The 24796-nt window shown below is 30.7% G+C and overlaps 11 protein-coding genes across 11 annotated transcripts; 4 read left to right on the plus strand and 7 right to left on the minus strand.

Moving 5' to 3' along the window:
* Positions 1-290: 290 nt before the first annotated feature.
* On the minus strand, positions 291-1557 carry phaZ (polyhydroxybutyrate depolymerase; the record flags this gene model as incomplete). Its single annotated transcript, XM_020573450.1, has 5 exons — positions 291-559; positions 633-747; positions 815-1239; positions 1300-1363; positions 1435-1557. 5 exons carry the CDS (start codon positions 1555-1557, stop codon positions 291-293), a joined length of 996 nt encoding a protein of 331 aa, XP_020436545.1.
* A 166-nt stretch (positions 1558-1723) lies between these two features.
* Positions 1724-3937, minus strand: PPL_02464 (tetratricopeptide repeat protein; the record flags this gene model as incomplete). The annotated part of the gene is made up of 3 exons (XM_020573451.1): positions 1724-1748; positions 2708-2833; positions 3099-3937. 3 exons carry the CDS (start codon positions 3935-3937, stop codon positions 1724-1726), a joined length of 990 nt encoding a protein of 329 aa, XP_020436546.1.
* Positions 3938-4285: 348 nt separating this feature from the next.
* PPL_02465 (uncharacterized protein) lies at positions 4286-7416 on the plus strand (the record flags this gene model as incomplete). Its single annotated transcript, XM_020573452.1, has 5 exons — positions 4286-4738; positions 4973-5390; positions 5455-6195; positions 6979-7041; positions 7352-7416. 5 exons carry the CDS (start codon positions 4286-4288, stop codon positions 7414-7416), a joined length of 1740 nt encoding a protein of 579 aa, XP_020436547.1.
* A 316-nt stretch (positions 7417-7732) lies between these two features.
* On the minus strand, positions 7733-11138 carry PPL_02466 (pleckstrin domain-containing protein; the record flags this gene model as incomplete). The annotated part of the gene is made up of 4 exons (XM_020573453.1): positions 7733-8353; positions 8424-8972; positions 9048-9382; positions 9494-11138. The coding sequence occupies 4 exons, from the start codon at positions 11136-11138 to the stop codon at positions 7733-7735; spliced, it is 3150 nt and encodes a 1049-aa protein (XP_020436548.1).
* A 296-nt stretch (positions 11139-11434) lies between these two features.
* Positions 11435-12428, plus strand: PPL_02467 (uncharacterized protein; the record flags this gene model as incomplete). The annotated part of the gene is made up of 4 exons (XM_020573454.1): positions 11435-11468; positions 12046-12071; positions 12117-12190; positions 12221-12428. 4 exons carry the CDS (start codon positions 11435-11437, stop codon positions 12426-12428), a joined length of 342 nt encoding a protein of 113 aa, XP_020436549.1.
* Positions 12429-12982: 554 nt separating this feature from the next.
* PPL_02468 (uncharacterized protein) lies at positions 12983-13944 on the minus strand (the record flags this gene model as incomplete). The annotated part of the gene is made up of 3 exons (XM_020573455.1): positions 12983-13225; positions 13320-13392; positions 13907-13944. 3 exons carry the CDS (start codon positions 13942-13944, stop codon positions 12983-12985), a joined length of 354 nt encoding a protein of 117 aa, XP_020436550.1.
* A 237-nt stretch (positions 13945-14181) lies between these two features.
* Positions 14182-16062, plus strand: PPL_02469 (uncharacterized protein; the record flags this gene model as incomplete). Its single annotated transcript, XM_020573456.1, has 1 exon — positions 14182-16062. One exon carries the CDS (start codon positions 14182-14184, stop codon positions 16060-16062), a length of 1881 nt encoding a protein of 626 aa, XP_020436551.1.
* A 145-nt stretch (positions 16063-16207) lies between these two features.
* On the minus strand, positions 16208-16663 carry PPL_02470 (carbohydrate-binding domain-containing protein; the record flags this gene model as incomplete). The annotated part of the gene is made up of 1 exon (XM_020573457.1): positions 16208-16663. The coding sequence occupies one exon, from the start codon at positions 16661-16663 to the stop codon at positions 16208-16210; it is 456 nt and encodes a 151-aa protein (XP_020436552.1).
* A 719-nt stretch (positions 16664-17382) lies between these two features.
* Positions 17383-18929, minus strand: prlA (proliferation associated protein; the record flags this gene model as incomplete). Its single annotated transcript, XM_020573458.1, has 2 exons — positions 17383-18422; positions 18815-18929. The coding sequence occupies 2 exons, from the start codon at positions 18927-18929 to the stop codon at positions 17383-17385; spliced, it is 1155 nt and encodes a 384-aa protein (XP_020436553.1).
* A 1067-nt stretch (positions 18930-19996) lies between these two features.
* Positions 19997-20834, plus strand: PPL_02472 (uncharacterized protein; the record flags this gene model as incomplete). The annotated part of the gene is made up of 3 exons (XM_020573459.1): positions 19997-20197; positions 20315-20540; positions 20617-20834. 3 exons carry the CDS (start codon positions 19997-19999, stop codon positions 20832-20834), a joined length of 645 nt encoding a protein of 214 aa, XP_020436554.1.
* Positions 20835-21075: 241 nt separating this feature from the next.
* Positions 21076-24524, minus strand: atg4-2 (cysteine protease ATG4; the record flags this gene model as incomplete). Its single annotated transcript, XM_020573460.1, has 5 exons — positions 21076-21432; positions 21506-22124; positions 22198-22441; positions 22514-23428; positions 24455-24524. 5 exons carry the CDS (start codon positions 24522-24524, stop codon positions 21076-21078), a joined length of 2205 nt encoding a protein of 734 aa, XP_020436555.1.
* Positions 24525-24796: the final 272 nt, after the last annotated feature.

The following is a 24796-nucleotide window of genomic DNA, read 5'->3' on the forward strand; positions in this document are numbered from 1 at the left end:
CAAAGTTGAGAAATTTTCAAAAAAAAAAAATACAATTGCGATAACGTTATTTGGGTTTTAAGCGACAAAAAATGACCAAACATTAATAATAATAAAACGACCAACATTCTTTATCTATTCTCAGATACCAGATAAACAAAAGAAGAAAATGAATGATAATTTGATATAGCTATATCAACACTGTTTCGATTGGTAATTAAATTTAAATAAACTAAACTTATTATATTTATTATTATTATTATTATTATTATACAAACAAACATCTTTCGTGTTATTATTTTTTTTTTAAATTAAATATTATATTCTGATATTAAGTAGTCCAACATTTTCTTGACGGTCAACATTTGTACTCCTAGTTGACTGGCATAATCTGCACCAGTGTAACCCCACCAATCGAAACAACCTTTGGGATTCAAAGTGTTTGCTTGTGCCTGTGGATACAATATTATTAGGTTGTTGGTGTCTGCAATCTCATTGTATCCTGTGTTCACATAAAAGGTATCGCCAATTAATGGTATTGTTTGTAAACATCCATGATATGCAATATGAACTGAACAAACTATTTGATTGAATTGTTATTGATTAGCATATATACATACAAATGTTTAGTTTTATGGTTTTAATTAACTTACCTCCTTTGTTTCTTTGTTGACACTGTGGTGGTATATAAGCGAATGCATAATCATATAAGCCAGCATCCAATGCTGTTCCATATGGTATGAATTGTGATTGATCTATCTCGACAAACTATAGATGTAATTATAGTAATTAGATGATATTAATTCAGTAAAATAATTTAAGCCACCAAACATACATTTTCTTTTGAAGAGTTGGTAGTAGATGGTGGATTGATTTCGGTTGGCAAAATAAAAGATAGCAAGTTGTAGGCAGAGTTAAAGTTACAGTTGTTGATATAGTCTGGTCCCAAGTAGCTACAGTTGTTTCCAAAGTTGTCAGTGACGAACGAGTGTTCCGATGGAATGTTGTAGGTCGTATTGATTTGTGATGCATCTATATAGTGTTGGTAGTACGTCTCTAGTTTCTTTACGACACCTTGCACTACCACCGTATCTTTCATTCCAGAGTAGATCCAAACCTTGGTGCTTGCCAAATTGGAGGTTGGGTCGATCGTAAGTGTACTCGCTGCGAAATCGGTTGCAGCATACAACTCTGTGAGATTGATCAACGATGGATCTGCCATGCACGATGTCGTTGCAATCAATACATCGTTATTAGCACCTGAATATGTTTTAAAAATAATAAGTATTTAATATGTTTATCAAAATAACTAAAACATACAATAGTATGGACCACCAGCAATGACACCTGCTCCTTGAACAACTGAGCTGAACGCAACATGAAACTATTTTAATAAAAAATTGTTAGAATTTGTAAAAACAAAACAGAGTGTACTTATATATTTGCTATACTTACTTGTACAGCCATGTAAGCACCACTGCTGATTCCACTCACTGTTACAGAACCAGCATTTGTAATACAAATACAATATTGTATTAATATAAATATTGCTAATAATACATTTAAATCTTTATACATTATAAACTCAAGTGAAAATGATCATTTATGAAACAGATTTTTATTTTTAATTCTCACTAAATTTTTGTAAATTTCAAATTGTAAAAATCAAATGAATATTCATGGCATCCCTTCCAATGGTACAGTTAAAGAGAAATATTAAGAATTTTTTGAAAGTTAGAGTTTATTAGAGAGAAGCGTATCTGACTGAACTAGTTATAAAAAAAATATAATATGAAAATCAAATCCAATTAAAACATAATTAATTAAATGACAATTTTATTTTTAAAAGATCATTGAGATAATCAAGGTATCGAAAAGGTTTTTTCCAATGAAAAATCATAAAAAAATAATAGGGATTAAATCCCTCATCACCTCCAACTACACTATCAACACTCTTTCAAAGCAATTCAAATTGACTTGATCAATGGTGAAACTAACTTTTGAAGAAGGGGAATTTGGCTATGTTTCAGTATTGGACATTGAGGTAAGTTGATCATCTCTCCTAATATTGATTATATATTTTTTTTATTTTTAGTTTAACGAACTTTTTTTTCTCCAACAAGACAAAGAATTTGACAACCAAAGGTTCATGAAATCATTGAATACAACCAATAATTATATCTCAAACTGTAAATCAATAATAATAGTGATGATCTTCGATCGGATTCAAAATCATCATCCTCAACTGATACTAATAATAAAATATCTATCATCAATATTGGCGTTCGAAACAATATTCATTTAAGGAAACAGATGGATTTGAAGTATGAATGACTCTTTAGCCACTAAGAATACAGATGGCAATGACCATATCTATATTCTATCGGACTTAGGATTTCACAGATTCAAGGAAAAGTTGGAAATTTCATGTTCTCACTTGAAAATAACAAATGGGAATATATTCTCGAAAATGATCTATCTTGCAGAACAAATTGTTCCAACATTTTGTATCAAACAAATTTTAAAAAAATTATAAGAATTATATTTTTATATCATATTATAATTTACATATAAACATATAAATATAATACTTACAACTTTGATATAAAATTAGGAATTACTTTTAGGAATAGTTTTGGTACAAGAAATATGGATTTAATAAATGTAATAAAGTTTAGAGATATAATTTACAGGATAAGATTTAAAGATAATAATTTATTTGATTTACAATTTGAAGATAAGAATAATATTTGATAGTGTTGAATAAATGTCGGATTGTTGTTTAACAGTTGGATTATTAACTTTAGTTATTTGAATCGCTTCAATAAACTGTTTGAATTGTGATCGTTGAATTCTTAATAATCATTGAAGTGTGAGTTGATTTGATTATTATAATTCTAAAATGTTAATTTTAGAACAGTAGTTTTCTTGCTTTTTGAAGCAGTTGTCTTCTCGACATTTGTTCACCATTTGGAAGTGTAATCGTTTGTTTGTTGTTCAGCAAAGTTAGTCCAATCGATTTGTAAACCATTCTTCGTCTATGACCTATTCTTAGTGATTCCAATAATAGTTGTTGTTTTGTCATTCGAACACCATTATGGAGTGTTATTGTTTCATACCGAGATAGTGTAATGGCAAGGTTATAATATGAATGGTATATGCTGGGATCACATTCTATTGCTTTCAAGTATAATTGTTGTTCTGTCATTGATTGTCCATTATTAAGTGTTATCGATTCACCTCTTGAAAGTGTAATTGCAAGGTTATGATATGAAATTGAATTGGTTGGATCAAATTCAATTGATTTCAAGTATAGTTGTTGTTTTGTCATTGATTGTCCATTATTAAGTGTGATTGATTCACCTCTTGAAAGTGTCGTTGCAAGGTTATAATATGAATTGGAATTGGTTGGATCACATTCTATTGATTTCAAGTATAGTTGTTGTTTTGTCATTGATTGTCCATTATTAAGTGTGATTGATTCGCCATTTGAAAGTGTATTTGCAAGGTTATAATATAAATATGAATTTTTTGGATCACATTCTATTGATTTCAAGAATAGTTGTTGTGCAGTCATTGATTGTCCGTTATTAAGTGTGATTGATTCACCATTTGAAAGTGTATTTGCAAGGCTATAATAAGAACTGTGACTGGTTGGATCATACTCTATTGATTTCAAGTATAATTGTTGTACAGTCATTGATTGTCCATTATTAAGTGTGATTGATGATCGATTTTCAGCTTTAAGTATTAATGCCAACTGGTAATAAGTATTAGCATAGCTTGGATAAAGATCGATTACTTTTAATAAAAGTTGTTCTTTCGTTGTTGATTCACCTGATGGTAGCACAATTGTTTGTTGATCTCTATTAACATGATCAAATGCCATTACAAGTTGGAGAAGCGCATCATTATCAACATTTGAACTGATATTATTCTGATCATGTTTTCTTTTCATTGTTTTTTAATATATATGAATAATCTTTTGATATCAATTATCTAAATATCGATAAATAAGAAAAATATTTAAAGTGTGGTAATTGATAAAAACAGTTTCGTTTTGATCCCTCAACACCTAAACAAAACTGGCTCTTGCCTGTAACCTTGATAATATTGTTGGAAATTAAGGTCGAAAAAGTAAAAAAAGTAAAAAAAAAAAGTCGAAAAAGTCGAAAAATTTTATATGGTGAACCACATTAAATTAATATGAGTCAAACAATACAAAAAATTGATTTATTGCAAAAAATACTTTTATTGTTATTTCCTCATATCAACTTTTATAGTAAATTAAGATATTCTATTTAAAATGTCTAAGTTATCAAATAATTTGACATGTATAGTTTGTGAAAAAAAAACGTATTCGATTAAGGAGTTTACACTTCATGGAGCTAATGAATGCATTCCAGACTTATTTGAATACTTTGGACTTCCAAAAGTAACAAATATTATGGAGCTATTGGAGGCACAAGAGAAAGTTGCGCAATTAGAGGAGCAGATAAATTCTTTAAAAGTTAAATTGGAAAGTGCAAAGACTAAGAAAAGAAGGTTGTCTATTGGTTCGACCTCTAGTACTTTCATGGATGAGGACCAATCATATCATTCACAAACATCAACAACAACAACATCATCAACACCAACTACATCATCAACACCAACACCAATACCAAAACCAGCACTAACATCAACATCTAACTGTAACACTCCTGCGGCATTCAAAATCAAAGAAGAAAATAAACAAGAACAATTTGATTATAGAATAGTATATGGTTCAGACAATATTGACATTGATAATAGTGAAGAGCCTAATTCTTGCTACCTTTCCCAAACGCTCATGCTTGAGTCTTCTCACGATAAGAGTATTCAGCCGGTCTTCAAATGTGGCATTCCTTCAAAAGGAGCAAACAGAGTCGTAGTTGTTAATGGTGATGTCTATATGGCAACTGTCTGCAAATTAAGTCACTTTAATGACCAGCAGGTCGTTCAATTATTGCAGTCTGCACTCCATATCGCAAATCCCAATACAAAAGATTCGTTAGTGGGTGTTGATAAATCATTAATTGACAAGTGTTCCAATTGTGGACAGAAGTGCACCACAAGAATCAAAGCTAAATCATCATGTATGCCTCCTGTTCCCGGATCCTATATCCACTTTTGTACCTATAATTGTATGGTGGCATATCTTAGCAAAACATCTGCAGGAGTATGGAAAAATAAAGCAGACGAGTTATATAAACTAATATATCCATTGGATTCAAAAGAAAAGAACAGCAAAGAGAAAGAGAAAGTAAAGAAGTGCAAGGAGAAAGAGAAAGTAATGAAGAGCAAGGAGAAAGAGGAAGAAGAAGAAGACGATGAAGAAGATGATGAAGACGAAGTGAAAGATGATAAAAAAGAAACTGAACAAGTTAAAGGTACTAGAAAAAATCCAACAAGAAATAAAAAAAAAAATTAACCTTATATTTTTATTTTAAATAGTAACAGATCATTATTTAAATACTTTGTCTCAAGCAGACTTAAAGTCACTGATAGGTTTATCTTTAAATGACTTCAATAAGTTATTTGATTCAGTATTGAAACATAAAAAAAACATTGAAATTAAAAAAAAATCTAACCGAGGTAGAAAGCCACTCTATCCCTTAAAAGGGAAGCTGTTTATCACTCTCGTTTATTTAAAACACTATGTCAAGTCAATAATCACATCAATAATCTTTGGAATATCAAGGAGCACAGCTGAGGAATATTACAACGAAATAATCGATTTAATGTATGAAATGTCACTGGAATCTTTTAAACATTTGGTAACCTCTGTCGTTGATGGATCCGAACAAAGAGTTGTTGTACCTTTGGATGAAGAAGAAAAGATTAACTTTTACAGTGGAAAAAAAGGATTTTCATCAATAACCAAATTGGTATTCGCAAGTCCAGACGGAAAGATTCAGCATATGGCTGAATCTCGACCAGGTTCCAGGAATGATCAAGGAATGATGTACGAAGTCGATGAATTTCTCAAATCTTTCGATGATTCATGGGAGTACATAATGGGAGACAAAGGATTTCAAGGATCACACCATTTATACAAAAAATTTATAGTTATTGACAGGGAAAATAGAAAGGATGGAAAAGAGGATAGCTTAAAAGAAGCAGATAATAGATTCAAGTCTGTAAGAATCATTATAGAAAATGTTTTTGCTCACATTAAAAAGTGGGCAATTACATGTAACTTTTTCAGATCAAAGGCTAAAAATGTTAAACAATTGCTGCTGTCTCACCATAAAATATGGTGTTGTGTTGGACTATTGACTAATAGCTTTGTTGATATGAGGAAATAACAATAAAAGTATTTTTTGCAATAAATCAATTTTTTGTATTGTTTGACTCATATTAATTTAATGTGGTTCACCATATAAAATTTTCTCGACTTTTTCGACTTTTTTTTTTTGCTTTTTTTACTTTTTCGACCTTAATTTCCAACAATATTATGACTCCCATTTTTGAACCCCACTCACACTTTGATTTTATCTAAACAACAACAAAAATCAGCAAATCAATTAATTGTTTTTTTTATTATTTTTTTTTTAATTTTATTTTTTTTTCACTATTTAAGAGAATGAATTGTCATGGGTTTGTTCAAAAATACTTTTATTTATAAATATTTATAACCTCTATTGGATTTTGAAAGTAGATGGCTTCAGATTGAAATAAGAGTGTTTCATCAACTCTCATTCGCTCAAGAACTGAAATGCTTTCAAGGTGAGAATGAAAATCAAAAACTTGAGTTTCTATATACCAACATATGTTAGGATGGTATTTATTTAACCAACTCAAATCATGAGGAAAGTAAAGGTATGCTCCTATCCACACCAAGTTATATTTTCAACAAAATCCATGCTCTTTTCAATAAAGAAAACCTTACATTCCACAATGCCAATTTATTAATGAAAACAATAGCTGTTGCAAAATTAAAAGAAGTTTTGCATAACATGGAATTCTTCATTAAAGATCGACTCATGGAATCAACAGTAAAGAATATGAGACCATACTGTGTTGGATCTATCTCACCTGGTATTTTCAATGATTACTTGATGAATCAATCACATGAAATAAATTTTCAATATGTAATTGAAAACGAATCTTACTCGTCGAATGATACCAAAATGTCAGTTATTATACATCACTACAAGTGCACTCTACTTGACCCAAATGGAGAGAGAAGTTACAAGTATCCAAATTTATATATAATTTATATATATAATTTTGGAACATACTTTTGTTTTATTTCATTTATTTTTGATTTCATACTAATATTCAAATACTAGTATTCGATCAACTTTCTATTCTTTGAAATCAAAAGTTGCGTAATATCAACAATTAGAGCAAACGGAACATGAAATTGAAAGTAAATTCAAAGAGTTGCATGAATTCCTTGTTGTAGAATAACATCTTGATACTCTTCAAACCACCTCACATACTGTCAATATTCAAAACCTATATTCGCTCAATGGCATGAATACAAACGTGTTCTGTCCACAATAATATTATTTGTATAAAATGTTTTGTCTCCAATTATTTATAATAAATAAAATAAATCTAATAGTTTATGATAAATTGCGTTCAATGATTTTTGTTTGATTACAAGGTGTCCAACAATGGTAGTGTAAAAAAGGTGGAATCAAAAAATAAATGAGATTAAGATGTTTTTGAATTGGAAAAGAATTTATAGTAATAGGGTTGATTAGTTGTTTGTTGGAAAAACTTATAATTGATCTAAGTGTGAAATGGCAGCTTGGAATGAAACAAGGTGATAACCAAATTCACCAGAGTTTTCAGCTTCTGTTGTAAAGTGCTCGAGAAGTGCTATGGTAAGTGAGGAATTTCCAATCACATCAGAGTGTATAAGTACATATACAAAAAGAGGGAATAGATCGTCGGCACTCATTGTTGAGTTACTATTTAAAGTATCAACTGATGATGCTTGAGGGTTCGATGGTGATGATGCGGGTGATGTCGATACCGTTGATGAAATAGATAAATTGGAGGAAGAGGAGGATGAAGAAGTAGTGTCATTGTTGGCATTGTTAGTGTTATTACTATTGTTATTTGATGTTGGTTGAAGATAATTTCTTAGGAAAGACGAGGAAGAACTGGAACTTTTGGAAATGTTTGTATTCTTTAATGCACGAGTGAATGCATTCGATGGTCTCTTGGCTTGGTAAGAGTTGAATAGCTCCATCGATATATTATAGATGGAACTAATTGTCTGTTGAATTGTATATACAATATCAATTGGAACTACATGATATACAATCTCGTTGATCATCGAAATTGATTTATCAAATAGATTATTGTGTGAGAAATCGATATTTTCTGGAAAATTCTGGAAAATTATTAAAGTTAGTTTTAACGAATTCGTTTAAGATGATATTATAAATGTAGATGTAACATACACATGGAAGTAGTTTTAAATCTTGTATTGATTTAGTACGTAGGAAATCCATCTTTGATTGAAATTCACCGTTGTATTTTGTGATGGATCCACATTTGTTGAGGATGGATTTGGTGAGTGATTGGATACGGGGATAGAGTAGTCGCTTGGTGAACTGTACAATTAGGTTTTGAGTGGGAACCTCAAAGAGTGTGATAGTTGATGGCAAGTTGTGGAGATCGATCATCTTGAGTGAGAATCGCTCGATAAAGTCTTCGATATCGATCGGTTTGATCTTCTTGTCGACGAGAACATCCTCGGAAAGTACCGATATCAGCTCCTTCAGGTGTTGACCCTCCATAAAACGACTGTCCATCGCCAGGATATCGAATTCTCGTTGGACGACCAGGTTTTCATCCCATGGGAAGTAGTGATGGAAGTTGGTATGACACACAGAGCGGTTCAAGATGTCCTTGAGTTTCTTTGATCGTTTCTCAATCGTCTCCGATTGATATAAGAATCGCATATTCTTATAAATTGATTTCAACTTTTTCTCTTCTTGACCTAAATTCTATAGATTATTTAAATAAATACGGGTTAGTTTGATTATTAGAATTATTTCTGCCAACTTTCTGAACCAACTCACCTTTAATCTATTCAAATTGGTACGAATAGATTTGTTTATCATAACTTCAAATGTTTTTAAGAAAAAGGTAGAGTAGACCAAGAGATTCTTTCGCATGGTGTCATCATCTAGAAATCTTGATAGATGACCAATATCGATGAGTCTTCGCTTTAGATTATCTTTCTTCTCTTTTGTCACTATCAACTCTGTTTCCATCGAGAGGTTGCGGATAACGAAATAGTTGTGGTAGGCGTTAAAAAGATCGATTTGATGCTCCTCACGAAAGAATCTACAGGTTTTCTCACTCTTTTGTTGTAGATCTTGTCGTTTTGCCTGTAATTCATCCTCATCCTTGGCTATCTTATTTATTAAATTGATAATCTTTGTGTTGTATGATTTCAATAATTCTTTCAACTATACAGTGTTGAATTGATGTATGAATTAATTAATAACTAAAAAAATATTACAACTAATTTCTTCTTTGCTTCTTACCCTTTTAACTTTTTGGTTATTTTCAAGATCTATTAGATTACGATATTGTCTGAGTTCATTGATGCTAGTTTTAATGGTTGTGCGTGGGTGATCTGAGTGCTCCATTCCTTTTCCGCCGAAAATGATTGTGGAGTTGGGACCGATCGGTGTAGATGATGAGATCAATGGGATTGGGAGCATGTTCTCCATTAGTGAGTTCGAGTGGACAATGGTCGCCTTTCTAGCTTGGCTAACGATACCGCTGTTTCTCGGTGATTGCATCTGTGGTGGTGTGACAGACGGTGATGTCGATGTTGAAGACGATGGAGATTGTTTGACTGTTGGCGACTTGCTACTTGGACTGCTTGTACCACTGTTTGTGTTACTGTTGCTGTCGACAGCAGCATTGAAACTACCTGGAAAAGTTGATCTATGCTTCAATCCAGGATTGACAGGTTCGATATTGACCACGGATTGTCTGGTGAACGAGTATTTGGAGGGGTCGGTTGAGGATCTTGGATGATTCCATGAAATCTTGCTGCCGTTACTACGCCATTTGCTAGACATAAAGTCAGATGGTTTCGATGAGCTACCAGAGAGCTTTGGTGAAGGAATCGATCCGTTGAGCCAAGAGGTAACTGGACTCGTTGTGTATGAACTATCTGATGATAGATCTGGAGATGTCGTTGATGATGAGTATTGATCATCTACAGCTTGTTGATGTTCCACGTGATGGACTTGATCTAGATTCTCTGCACTTGATCTTAGGAGAGTTGGTGAGGTGGTAGTCGATGGTGGAAGTGTTGGCAGACTCGGTTCTGATCTTGAGAATATTTTAGATGTAGAACTGATGGTGGTTGGTGCTGCGTAGTGCTTCTTAACTTCAGAGGTTGGTGGGATTTTGATTTCTCTTCTTGAATTTCGAAGATTGTCTTCAATCCCACGCAAATCGACCACAAGTGAATCAATATCTAATAAAAGTGAATTTAGGTCATCTTCATCATCATCATCATCCAAAATCTCTTTGAAATTTATATCTGGTGATTTAGCTTTGAAATTCTTATTATTATTATTATTATTATTATTATTATTATTATTATTATTATTATTATTATTGTTATTATTATGGTGATGACGATGATTATTTTGATTACTTTGATTATTATTATTGTTGTTGCTATTGTTATTAATTGTTGAATTTTGTTGTTTTAACCAAATATTTGAATAATATTTCGATCCATCTATTAAATCATCTAGAAAATCGGATGCTGAATTGAATACATCGTTTTCATTGCTATTTCGATTGTTGTTGTTGTTGCTTTTGGTTGCTTGTTTTGGAGATAAACCATTGTTGTTGTTGTTGTTGTTGTGATGGTGTTGACCAATCGAATTGTTATTATTATAGTTATAGTTTATTTTACTATGAGTGATGAACATGCTGCTTTTGGAGGAAGCTTTGTTCACTTCGATGTCACTGCCAAGCGATGATGATCCATTATCACTTTTCAGCTCCAACAGCTTGTCGACTGTATCGAAAAGATTGACATCTAAATCCGATTTCTTAAATGTATTGTTGGCATTTGATACGGTACCAAAATTTTTATTTTTAGAAATCGACGAAATGGAATTTAGGTATACCATTATTATGGATTTGGATTATGTGGGTCGAAAAATATAAAAAAAAAAAAAAATCTACTTCTTTTGCTACTTCTTTGCTACCTTTTAATTATTCTACTATCTATCTATTATTATTATTATTATTATTATTATTATTATTATTATTATTATTATTATTATTATTATTAGTCTCTCAAAATAAACATATCTTTTTTTTAAATTTTTAAAAACATATTATGTTAATTTCGTAGTAGTATCTTAAGATGAATTGAATTGAATTCAATATGCGGAATGTGCAATGTAGTGTAGTTTGAAGTAAAATGAACAGCAAAAGTAAAAGTAGCAAGAATTATAGTATTTTAATTTGTGTAGTATGTAAAAAATAATAAGATATTAAATTCAAGTGAGAAGATGTGCAAAAAAAAAAAAAAAAAACAAATTTTATTGGTGGGAGAGAAACTTTGCCTACTTTGAAGCAAAAAACTATTGAAAAACTAAAAAATAAAAATAAAGCCTCTCCGATACATTAAGCACCCCATTTCTTTGATCATTCATCAACACACCAAGATATTTTGTTGCATCGATGATTGTTATGTTTTTTTTTACTGTTTTCGAAAAAAAAAAAAATCAAATCTTGAATAAAAAAATATTTTGTCTTTTTTGATAATGAAAAGGTTTTATTTCAGTGAACCAATGTAATAATACAGATCTTTTTTTAATTTTCTATTATTAATTTTAGAGAATTCGTGTTATTCTAAAAAATAAAATAAAATCAACAATAATAATAATAATATAATTACAGAAAATAAATAAATAAAAAGTACTAAGATTTTAATAGTAAATGAAAATGATAAAGAAAAATAATTCTATTATATCTTTAGTTTGTTTTTTAAAGAGAAAAATTTTTTAAAGAGAAGTTAAATTTATTTAGTTCTCTTTATTCGACGGCTATCAGATGTATTTTCTTGTTTACGTTTGTAGTTTGTTTCTTTCTTTAAATAGTATGTTGTAAAGTTAATTATTCTATTATTTAAAGTTGTTCGGTTTACCATTTCTTTGGCAATAAACACGCGGACGTAAGTAGCCATTGGTCTTTGCAGTTGAAGGAGTTGGTTGACTCAATTCGTCATCAATGGTGTCTTCTATCTCACTACTGGATTCCACAGTATCAACAGACTCTACTTCTGTGTCAGTACCTCCCAAGTTATCCGATTCCTTCTCTTTTCATCAGCAGACTGTACTTCTGTGTCAACACTTTCCAAGCTACCACAATCCATATTGGAGTTTTCAGTACCAGTCCCCTCAACCCTCTAAAATATCATTCTTAATATATCGAGGTTGAAAGTGAGTTGACCAATGAAAAATCGAAATAAATAAAATTTAATTAAATTTTTCATTTTTTTTTGCTTTTTTGTATATGTTAAAAACAATGATATTTTGTAGGGAAGCATTGGTCTATGGAAAAGGGAGATCCATTGGCACTCATATTAGAGTTTAACCAAGATATACCTCTTGAAGGTGAACATCCTTGTACTATTTGGGTAAAGACAAAATAGGTAGATATTCATATCCATCAAACAAAACACCTGATTCCACTCCAGATCAAATCCATCGACACATCTTGAGTAATTGGTTGTTCAATTCATTGCTAGGAATATTTGAAAAGGATCGAACTTCAATTTTAAAATCTGGATGACTTGGAAAAGCATGAATGTCTTTTATATGCAGGAGGAACGGCATTAAATCTAGCATTGGAAATAAATGCTGAATCTGGTTTACTATATGTTATTGTGAGTAATTGTTTTTAAGAAGAATTCTTTAACTGTGTTAATACATACCAATAAAATATATGTCCATTAGCATTGAGTCTAAACAATGCTTGTCCATCTACATCTGAACCAAGACCATTTTTTCATTCCAATGGATAAGTTGGCTAATGAATGAATTGTTTGAATACATGGAGTAGTAGCCATATCCTTTACCCAAATAGTACAAGGATATTTGATATCTTGAAGGTGAATATGGTTAAACTCTAATATGAATGCCAATGGATCTCCCTTTTCCATAGACCAATACTTTGAGGGAGTAATAGTGCAATATTTATTGGTGTTCTACTAGGAATAATAATTTATTTGACGGGGATGTCTTATTATTAAAATATGGAGGATTAATAATCTTATTACTAGTTACTAGTTGTTGATATACCCCAACAGATATTTGGTTACAATCTTTGGGTATTAATATTTCACAATTATTCATTTTTGATATTCTGTCAAAACTAAAAAATAATAATTTAAACATATGTAACAATTTTTATTAACAGAGTTCAAAATGATGTAATAAAACAAAAATTGTGGGGATTTTTTTTAAAACAGGAGCTTTTTACCAAAAAAATTCATTGTCAATGTATAAATATAGATTATCATATTTCTTTCAAAATCTATTGGAATATAGATTGTGGTGATCTAAATCAATGTACCATATATGGAATCGATTACTTTTGTTAATTCCGTCATAAATATTAAATGAATGTTGTTTTGATAGTATATTACGAATAATAAATATCTGTAATTATTTCAGATTAACATATCATTAATTTCCAAATAATAAAGAAACATTGATATATGGTAGTAGTAATGGGGTATACATAACGATGTAGAGGAAGTCAATTTAAAGAAGGAGAAAATCGGTAAAGTGATGAACTTAAGAGGTCATCTCTCTGGTATCAATCCTAAATTCCTGTATGGTCCGGGTGACTTGGAGATTCATCGATCATTGAAGAACATGATTACTTTGCAATTGATTTCGGAAGATTTTTACCACCACGCATATTTCGATGAATACAAGTAAGTCATAGTATATTTATTCTTTGTTTGATAAATATCATATCATTCTCTTATCTGTTATTATTCTTTTTTTGGAAAATGATAATTAATCAATAAAAACTTTCATTTTCAAGATTATTTAACAAAAACAATTTTTTTTTGGAATTCAAATTATTAAATTAGTGTGAGGTGTTTGCGTTGTTTTTCTTTTGAGATGTTGTTTTTTTCAATCAAAAGTATAAATGAATGAAACACAACAACAACAACAACAAGATTATATTGGAGGTATCAGTTTAATTAAAAAGAGTGAAGTATGTCTGTTAGTGTTAAAGTATCTGAAGGATGAACGATTCAATGAGAGCTATGAGGTGTTCTCACGTGAGAGTCAGTCGATCACCAAGAACCTTCAGAAGATTGCGAATCGCGGTGTAAAGAGTCTTCCTACCATTCTCAATGAATACGTTGTTCTCAAAGATACAAAGCGTAGACATGATTCATTCGTATCGACATTACTCTTGAACAATCGTATTGGTACTGCAGATCCATTGTATCAAACCATTCAAAGCACACTGATATCACTTCGCACCGTACTAGATGATTACTCATCCTATAGATCTAATCTTTTCACAAATCCAACAACCGCTATACCTACAACATCATCGTCAACAACAATTAATAAAACAATACCTAACAATAACAATAATAATAATAATAATCCGACAATAACAGCAACGACAACAACAAATCCAATAATAAACAAACCACAAATAAGCAATAATAATAGCAATGAAAAGAAAAGAAAGTTTGAATTTAATAATAGCAATAATAGTAGTAATAGTAGGTCAAATCAATTTAAACAAATTAATAGTAATATAAATGTAAATAGTAGTAGTAATAGTAACAATAATAGTAATAGTAACAATAACAATAGTAATAAAAATAGCAATAATAGCAATAATAATATTAGTAGTAGAAATGATTTGGTCAGTGCAACTATTGATTTAACAACACCAACTAAATCATCAAGAGTAACACCACCTGGAGGTGTTTCAAAGAGAAAGAATATGACACCAAAGAAACTGACGAGAACAGGTGATACCGATATGTTTGAACAAGATTCACCTGTAACCACTTCAAACTCTAATGTGTTACCACTTACTGATTTCGGAAAGAGTCTAGAGGAACTCCTTAGTAATCCTCATATACAAGAAAAGATAGCTGATCACATTAACTATGGTTTATCACAACAACAGCAACAACTACAACACCAACATCAACATCATCAGTATAATCAAGTTATCAACAACAACAATAATAATAATAATTCAGATATGATTAATAATAATAATAATAACAATAATGCATTTGATACAAACAATAATGATTTAACACAGCAGCAACAACAACAACAGTTTCAGAACAATCAACATCTGCAAATTCAACAGCAACCGCTAGCATCACTGTCAGAGACAGACGGTATGGGACTGTTACTACCGGATATCGAATGGGATCTTGGTGATATTGTATCTTCGATCGAAGCGGATCCAGAGATTGGTGGATACGTACAACAACAACTACAACAGCAATTTAACAAAACATCGAATTTCAATGATCATATGAATATTGATTTCACTACAGATTACTTTGATTCAACAACCAACAACAATAATAATAATAATATGAATAACAATAATATAAATCAGTATAATTCGTTATCTCCAAGGAGAGATAATGATAATGAGAATGAATATCTATATCACTCGTTGCAGTCTACGCCAGGAAGCGGTAGAAGCACGACATCTATGTACAGATCAACAAGTAACAAACGACATCAACCTCTTTTTCCAATCAATGAACAAGCCGATGAACATCAAGAAAAGAACGAACAAACTAATACATCGACTACGACAACAACAACAACAACTACCACGACAACCTCTACAACATCATCTGCATCTACGTCATTAACAAAACCAAATGAAAACAACAATGAAGATAACAATAACAATAATAAAAATAATCCTGACAACAATAACAATAATAATAATAATAATAACAATACAAATATGATACCTGACAATATTGACGAATTTCTTTCGACACTTAACTATAATGAAGATTAATAGCTAGATAGTTAGCTAAGCGACAACTCGAACAAGTTGTCTATTGTTCGATTATTTAGATGGTTTCTCAAAAGAATAATCTAAAAATATTTATTTTTTTTAAATAATAAAATTTTTATTAAATAAACATTATTATTTAAATCATTTAACAGTAATGAATGTTCTTAATGTAGAGGTTGGCCATACAGTTCTTGTTAATGTAACCGAATTTGAAGGTTTGACCGACGTTGATGGTTGGGGTGGCAGATGGGAGAGTGAAGTCATTGGAGCTGAGACATTGGATGTTCCAGATTGAACCACTGGTTTGATCTCTCAAGTTCAAAGTACCGTCAGCAGCACCAATTACGACATTGTTGACATTGTGTGGTCCGTGGTTGGTAATGGAGACTTCGACCTGGACGTAGTGTTGTGAGTCAACATTCCATTCCTTGACAACGTGTTGGGTAAGGGTGACCATTTCACCACATCCGTAGATACATCCGTGATTGTGTCCGTCAAAAACACAACTGTAATTTGGATTACAGAAGTTTGGACCACACATGTAGTGAGCACTCGAAAAAGCAACAGTCATCAAGACAAAAAGAGCAAAAATAATCTTCATTGTTAGTTTGTTTTTTAATGTTTTAGAAATTTAAATGTTTTAAGTTTATAATGATAATACATTCATTTTAATTTCTATTTATAGTTGTTTATTTCTATATTCTTGAATTATATCTTAAAATTTATAATATTTAATATATTTTTGTTGGCATAATGCCCATCTTTTTGAATAGATCAGATAAAGTTTACATAATTATTATTTACACAAAAATTTTATCTATAGATAAATATTGTTTTTTAATTTTGTGGGGGTGATTATAAATCTTAAGTTTTGTGATATGTATTAATTATTAGTTAAAAGATATTAAGAAAATATTAAATATTATTTAAAATTGGAAATTTAAATAATATTTTTCTTAATATTTTATATCATTTTTGGAAATTAAAATCTTTGAATAAATTTTAAAAGAACAATATTTATGAAATAACTTTAAGAAAAAGAATAAAACTTAAAAATCTTTTAAAAACTAATTAATAATATAAAGATTTCTTGTCATGATTTGAATAAGAAATGAATTTATTTTAATATTATTACTTAAAAACATCTCTATGGAGTTTAAAAAATTATTATTTTTGTTCATGATATATTTCAGAATATTTATAAATAAAATTTCCAAACATAAAATAAAGAGTGTTATACAAATGAGAACATTGTTTTTTTTTAATTATTTATAATTTTAGTATTTTTTTTATTTTATTTTATTTTTTAAAAAAATTATTTTAGTTGGTGGTATCCATGGCGTTTGAGGTCTTGGCGGCAGCCTTCTTCTCTCTCTTCAATGGTCTGGTGGCGATTTCCTTGGTGACTTCATCGAGTGAGTAGGCAGAGTTGACGTGTGGGAGTGGGATGTCTGTGCAGGTCAACTTTTGGTTACCGGATGGCAACAAGAGAACGGTGGTCTTGAATTGGACAACGAATTCACCGTCCTTTTCGTAGAGAACTGGGAAAGCATTGAGCATTTGGTGAGTGAGACACTCAGAGAGACCCAACTTGGCCTTCTTTTCGTCAGAGACGGCACGGAGGGAGAATGGCAAGGCTGGGAAACGGGTGTTGACCTCTTGGATAAACTCACGAGCAGACTTCAACTTGAGATTGTAGTTTTGGTTGACGTCACGCTTGAAGATGGTGGTACGGTCGTTGAGCTCTCTGACCTTACCCTCGGCGGTGGAGACAACAATGTCGATGCAGTAGACTTCGTTCTCCTCAAAGACAGCGTCCTCAATCTTTTGACCGACTGGCATCTTGTTGAAGATGACCTTGTCACCGTCCAAAAGGAAACGCTTCAAGTCGTGTGAGAGGATACCTTGGACGGCATTGACGTGGAAGGTGTCGCAAATCTTGGTGATGCAATCGGTGACGTCCGATGCCTTGTTACCCTTCTTGATCAAACGGAGAGCGCACTCCAAAGCAAAGTGAGCGGCGCAGATGGCGTCGGCAGCCTTTCCGGTGAGTGGAGCGGCGGCACCACCAACGATGACGGTGAAGGCACCGAGTGAGATGTAACCGTCGATGTGGACACCAAGGTCGATCTTGGCAACATCACCGTTCTTCAAGGTACGGGTGTCTCCCTTAAGTGGAGAGAAATGACCGACGCAATTGTTAACAGAGACAGAGGTTGGGAAAGCAATACCCTTCTCCAAACCCTTACGTTTATTGAAAGTCTTGGCAACTTCCTTCTCAATGAAATCGTCACCAGCAGCACAAACATCGACAATGACTGCACCTTCAACACACTTGGCAATAACTTCCTTCAAAGCCTCTATAATAATAGTTATTTGGTTAATAATATTCACTTTTGTTTCAACAACAATATTATATAATCTGTGGTCATTTCATCTTTATCATAAATATTCCATCCTATATATATTTTTCTATATCTGTATTTGTATCTCTTATAAATTGTATCTTTTTCTTTTATATTTCGATGTATTCATTCTCTAAATATGGTAATCTTCTTTATCTTGTAATCGATCGATCAATCAATCTGTTTATCCATTCATGTGATCTTTCACTTCATTATCGTTTTCGTTTTTTGTAAAAACTCTTTTTTTTTTTTTATGATTTTATGGATATTGATTGATAAAGATGTTATGCTTGACTAAACTATATTGTAATGCTATTATTATTAGTTGTTGATTGTTGATAAATTACTGTTGGCAATGAGGGCAGCGGATTGGTAACAGGTTACAACCCATGGTGAAGTAAGATCTTCAACGATGTTTTCATCTTCGTCTTCAGAGTGGTGATCGTGTTGCATCTTTGACATCTTTATATATTCTGTTTTTGTTGCTGGTTATCTAAATTGAATTGAGTTAGAGTTTATTTAATTAATAATTGTTTAAATATTATTATTAGATTTGTGATTGTTGATTGAATTGTGATTTATGATAAAATTTATATGAATAATGATAAATTTAAATAAATATCATTATAATTTGATATCTTTTATTTCCTTTTCGAAAAGCATAACATAATCATAATAATAACAGATCATTCTAATTAAAATAAATCAAAAATAAATAAACAAATAAAAATTGTGTGATTTGTTAATTTTTTTTTTTGTGTGTTGTGTTGTTATGTTTATGTTGATTGTTTTGTCTCTTGTCTTGTCTTGAATTGAATAGAATTGACTGTGTGTGTTTGTTTATTGTTTTGTGTTGTGTTTTGATATGTTTTATTGATTTGATGAGATATGATAGTATGATAATTCTGTATCACTTCATGATTGAACTTTCGTTGCTTTAATAGATGATAATATGATCTCTGGATAAACGATATAATCGATGATTAAAGATATAGATACATACTGCAATCTACTCAAGGTATCTATCTGTATCCTTTATCTCTTTTTTACTGCGGTGTGGTGTTGCTCGTTCGACCACACAATCCAACTCGCCAAAGTTTTCAATTTTTTTGAACTTCGATTTTACTCATTCGATCATTGTTCGTCTTCATTCTATATATTTTATTATTTACAATGTTCTCAATATAAAGATTAAATTTATATCTTGTCTTAATTAATCAATCTATTATTATTGATATAAATAAATAAATAAAGATATAAATATTTAAAAAAAAAATATTACTTTTTTTTCATAATTTTTATTTTTTATTTAATAAATTTAATTTTTAATCTAACACCACCTATAGATATAATCTTTATTACGATATATCATATTTGTTTGATTTACAGTTAAATATATATTTATAGCATTTTAATTTTTTTATTTTATTTTTATTTTTTTGAGCATATTTTTTTTCATTCAACCTGAAAAGTTTATTGATCAAGTTTAATTGTTCTCTTTATAATATATAACACTTTAGGATATAAAGATGATGAGTTTTACATCTCATTTAGTTAGAAGATCAGCTTCAAGATTGTTGTTCAATGGACAGTTGCAATATAATAAGAGATTCTATGAAATCGAAGCAAGCGAACTGAAGAGAGGTGTCATGATCGAACACAAAGGAAAGCTTTTGGAAACAATAAAGACTGAACATCAGAAAGTCGCTATGAGAGGTGGTTTTATTTTGGTAATCTATCTATCTATCTATCTATCTATTATAAGAAATGAATGAATCAACATTAGAATGTAATCAAAAAAATTAATCAAATTTCGTATAACATTATAATTTCATCGGATTTAATAGGCAGATTTTAGAAATGCTTTGGACGGTACAAAGAGTAACTATAAATTCAGAAGTGCTGAAACTTTGGAAGCAATCGATTTAGAGAGAACTTTTTACAAGTTTACCGAGAAAACCAAAGAGGGTCTCGTTTTCAAGAGTGTCGACGATGAAGATGCCGAACCGGTAGTAGTTAAAGACGCAAAGCAACTCGGTGTCTACAGTCACTATATAGAGTATTTCCCACAAGGTAAGTGACTAGATTACTAGTAATAATAATAACAAGATTGAACTAATATCATCATTATTTATTATAATTAATATAGATGAAACACAATACAGTTTCTTAGAATATAATGGTAAGGTTTTAGATTTCAGAGGACCAACCGAAGTAAAGATGCACGTTGATTCGATCAGTGATTTGAGTAACAATTTAGTTTTACATTTTGCCAATGGAAGATCATGCAAAGCACCATCTCATTTAACAAAAGGATGTGATATCATGCTACGACTTCCTGAGGAAACATACGTAACCAAAGCATAATAAATAATAACAAACAAACTTATAGATAATAATAAAAATAAATAATTTATATTATTAGAGAAGAATTAGATTTAGATTTAGATTTAGATTTTTAAATAAGTAATGAAAATTACTATAAATATAAGAGTTTTATTACACACAACAAAACAGAAAAAAGAGAAAAGTAGGGGGTGTTGGTTGGTTGGTATGAGGTATGGAGTAGTTATTATTTGTTATTATTATTGTTTTGTTTCTATTCAATTCAATTGACCATTGTGAATCCATCTAAATCATCTTCACTATCTTCAAACTTTGTATTGTTGTTGCTGTTGCTGTTGTTGTTGGCACCGATGAAATCAGAGACTTGACCTTGAAGATTATTGATAAAAGAGTTTTCACATTCCTCTTCAAACTCATCGAGATCGACATCGTCACTCTCAACTTGGTAATCGGGACATTGCTCTCCTACAGAGACAACGGGGAATCCTCTCTTCTCAATCTCCTTGATTCTCACACAAAAGTCTTCAAAGTCACTCTGAGTGTGACAATAGAAACCGATAGCCATCGATGGATCCAGCTGTGATATCAACATCTTTTGAGGTACACAATGATGATATGACTAAATATTGATTGTTAAATTAATATAACCATTTAAAAAATATGATATGTAGATCGTGATCAAACAAACTTACATCTGAAAAATTAATATCATTTGGACTCACTGTATCATGAACAAAATGAGGATCTAAATAAATAATGTGTTCATCTTGATAGCCGACAAAGTAGAACGATTGTTTCGGTTTGCCACCGATGAGACCGATGCTCTGAGGCAGCTCCAACATGGATTTGATTTCACGGAAATAGACCTCATTCAGTTTATCGAGACCCAATTTAATGGGTACCAATATGATGATGGATTTCCAACGCTGTGGAATGCAGCTACTACTGAAAAAGTCGGAGCAGGTCAGTGGATCCTTGAAGGAACCGCTGTTCTCGCCGACGAGGTAGTTCTCCTCTTCCATCGAGGATGGTGGTGATTTCGAGGGCACAAACGATGAGAACGCCGGATTGCTCGGTGAATTCTGACCGAAACTCGAAGCACTCTTGTATTGATAGGATTGCATCGAGGGGACACGCGCGGCATTGCCATCAATAATATAGGAATTGCAACCACTGTTAATACCACTGCTCTCTGGATCGAACGACAACCTCTCGTCTGTACACAGCTTTCTAACGTAGTCCTTATAGACTACACCATCGGAAGGCACGTACATTGTAATATCACTCAATCCATGTGATTTTAATAAATGTCTAATAATAATAATAATAGCTGTTAGTTTGAATTGCTTCTTAAACTGATCAGATAATAATAGGCTAAGCTTACTTTAAAACTACTGATATTTTAGTTGGAGCAAACCATTCATCGACATTCAAAAGATCGATATTCTCATCGGTTTCGATATCGAAATCTTTCAGCTTGCTATTATGGTATTTGGCAATGATTTTGTTTTTATGTACAATTTGGTGAATACTATAGTAGTGTTCTCTCGTCGGTAGATCACAGAACCAATTCATTACTTTTCTATATTTTGAACTTGGTCTTGTTCTATCTACTTCTGGTATATTTTCTAATAGAAAATAATAATAATATTAATTAGGTTATGATTACTGGGGGTAATAAAATAATATTATTATCTTACCATTTTGATATAAATGTCTTAGTAATGCTCTGGCTAACAACATTTGACCGGTTCTGACCATGCAACCCCAACCTATATCGGTGGTTATATTTGTATTTTCAATTGGTGCAAAATCCTTTCTATAACTAAACCACAGAATATTCTTAAAGTCTGCAATGAAACGATCAATCTCTTGATTTGCTTCTTCTCTGTTGTTGATGGTGTTATTGTTGTTTGGTGAATAGTGTGTTGGTGTAATGATTTGTGATTGATGATGTAATGGTGTCATTGTATTATTACATTTAGGTGTTGGTAGTTGTTGTGATGATGAAGAGGAGGAGGAGGAATTGGAAGAGGAGGAATTGGAGGAAGAAGATGATGATGAGTTTGAGTTGTTTGATGATTGAAAAATTGAACTAAATAAACTATTAATATTTAATGAAGTGGATTGTTGTTGTTGTTGTTGTTGGTGATGTTGTTTTTCAAATTGATATGGATTCTGCTGGTAAATCATATTCTCAGAGGAACACGATGAAAATCCACTGGTTACAATTAAGGCAGTGGATTTCGATGCTCCGTTGTGAGTGTTATATGACTTTCCCATGAGCCACAGTGGAGAGTTGGCGGAAAACGATGGTGGATTTGACGGGTAGTTTCTATAGATATTATAAAAAGATATCATAATCTTTTGCTTTCCACTCTTGTAGAAATCAAAGAAATTCTTTTTCTTTTCATTCTTTTGGTTCTGTTGTTGCTGTAGTTGTTGACCATTCTGTTGTTGCTGCTGCAGCTGACCAAACTGTTTAAACTGTTGTTGATGTTGTTGTTTTTGTTGTTGAATGATTTGTTGTTGTTGTTGGTGCTGTTGATTTTGCTGTTGCTGTTTTTCAAGTTGTGGTTGTATCTGTAGGTGTTGAAATGAATATGATCCTTGATCTATACAATATGTAAATAGTTATGAAATTAATATCTATTTATTTAAAATTATAAATGATATTAAAATAAACAAAAAACATACCAGATATTGTTTGATGATTAAATTTAGTGAACATTCTCTAAAATGTTACAAATAAAGCTATAAGATCTGAACAAAGAGGTGAGATTATTAATTTTCTGTCTGAAACTTATAACAAGAAGAGTCTCACTTTCTTGTTAATTCCTTTTTCTCTTTCTTTTTTCTTTTTCTTTTTTAATGATAAATAATGAAGAAATCCAATTGTTCAACAATTATTATATTTTCTTCCAATCATTCCTTTCATAAAAAAAAAATTAATAAATAAATAATAAATAAAATAAATAGTATATTGATATATAGATAAGTTGTTTTGTTTTGTTTTGTTTTTAATTAAAATATTTTTATAATTTTTAATGCTATATCTTAATTAAATTTAAATTATTTTAATAAAAATAATAAAAATAATAATATTCTAATTTTAACACCTATGTTCTATTCCTAAAAAATTGATAATGATTTAATTATTATTATTTCTTAAATTTATAAGAAGGATGGATGAATGGTTGGTTGGAGGAAGATGAAAATTTAATAAAAATATAAAGAAGTAGAAGCAAGCAATGTTTTTTGTTGTGTGAAAGGTGAAAAAAATTAATTATTGTTTTTTTTTTTGCTTTTTTTATTGTATTTATTTGTTTTTATTAGGAGTGTGGTTATTATTGATTGCCAAAAAACCAAAAACAAAAATAATTAAAATTAATTTAATTTAAAATTATGACCAGTTTTTTTGTGACACTCTAAAAAAACAACAACAGAACAGAAATTAAAATTAACCAGATTTTTTTTTGTTGTTTTGTTTTATTTTAATTTATTTTTTGTTTTTTTTTTTAAACACATTAAAATAAAGCTTTGTTGAGGTTATTTTTTTCCTTAAAAGATAAGAATGTTGTTGTTAACCATCATCCATCAATCTATTAAAAGAGAAGGGAACAGAGTGCAGTATCAACTACAACCAACCTTAATATTTAGATAGAGACAATGAAAGCGCGACATCAAATTTTCGATGTTTAATAAAAACATTTTTATTTTTTTATAATTATTTTATATTTGATTGATCAAATTACAAATTAGGAACAGAACAAAACATAATATTAAACAATCAACCAACCAGAGTGTAGTAAATAAAATAAAAATCTAATTACTTTTTTTTTTGGTTAAGATCAGATTGTATTGAATACTACGTTGTTAACAACTTTGATTAAAAAACAAAAAAAACGTAAATACAACCTTTCAATTTAATATATCTTGTATAAATAGGAAAAATACAGTCATAACCTATCAGCTGTAACGAC

Source organism: Heterostelium album (assembly GCF_000004825.1).
Source record: "Heterostelium album PN500 unplaced genomic scaffold PPL_scaffold2, whole genome shotgun sequence".
NCBI lineage: Eukaryota > Evosea > Eumycetozoa > Acytosteliales > Acytosteliaceae > Heterostelium > Heterostelium album.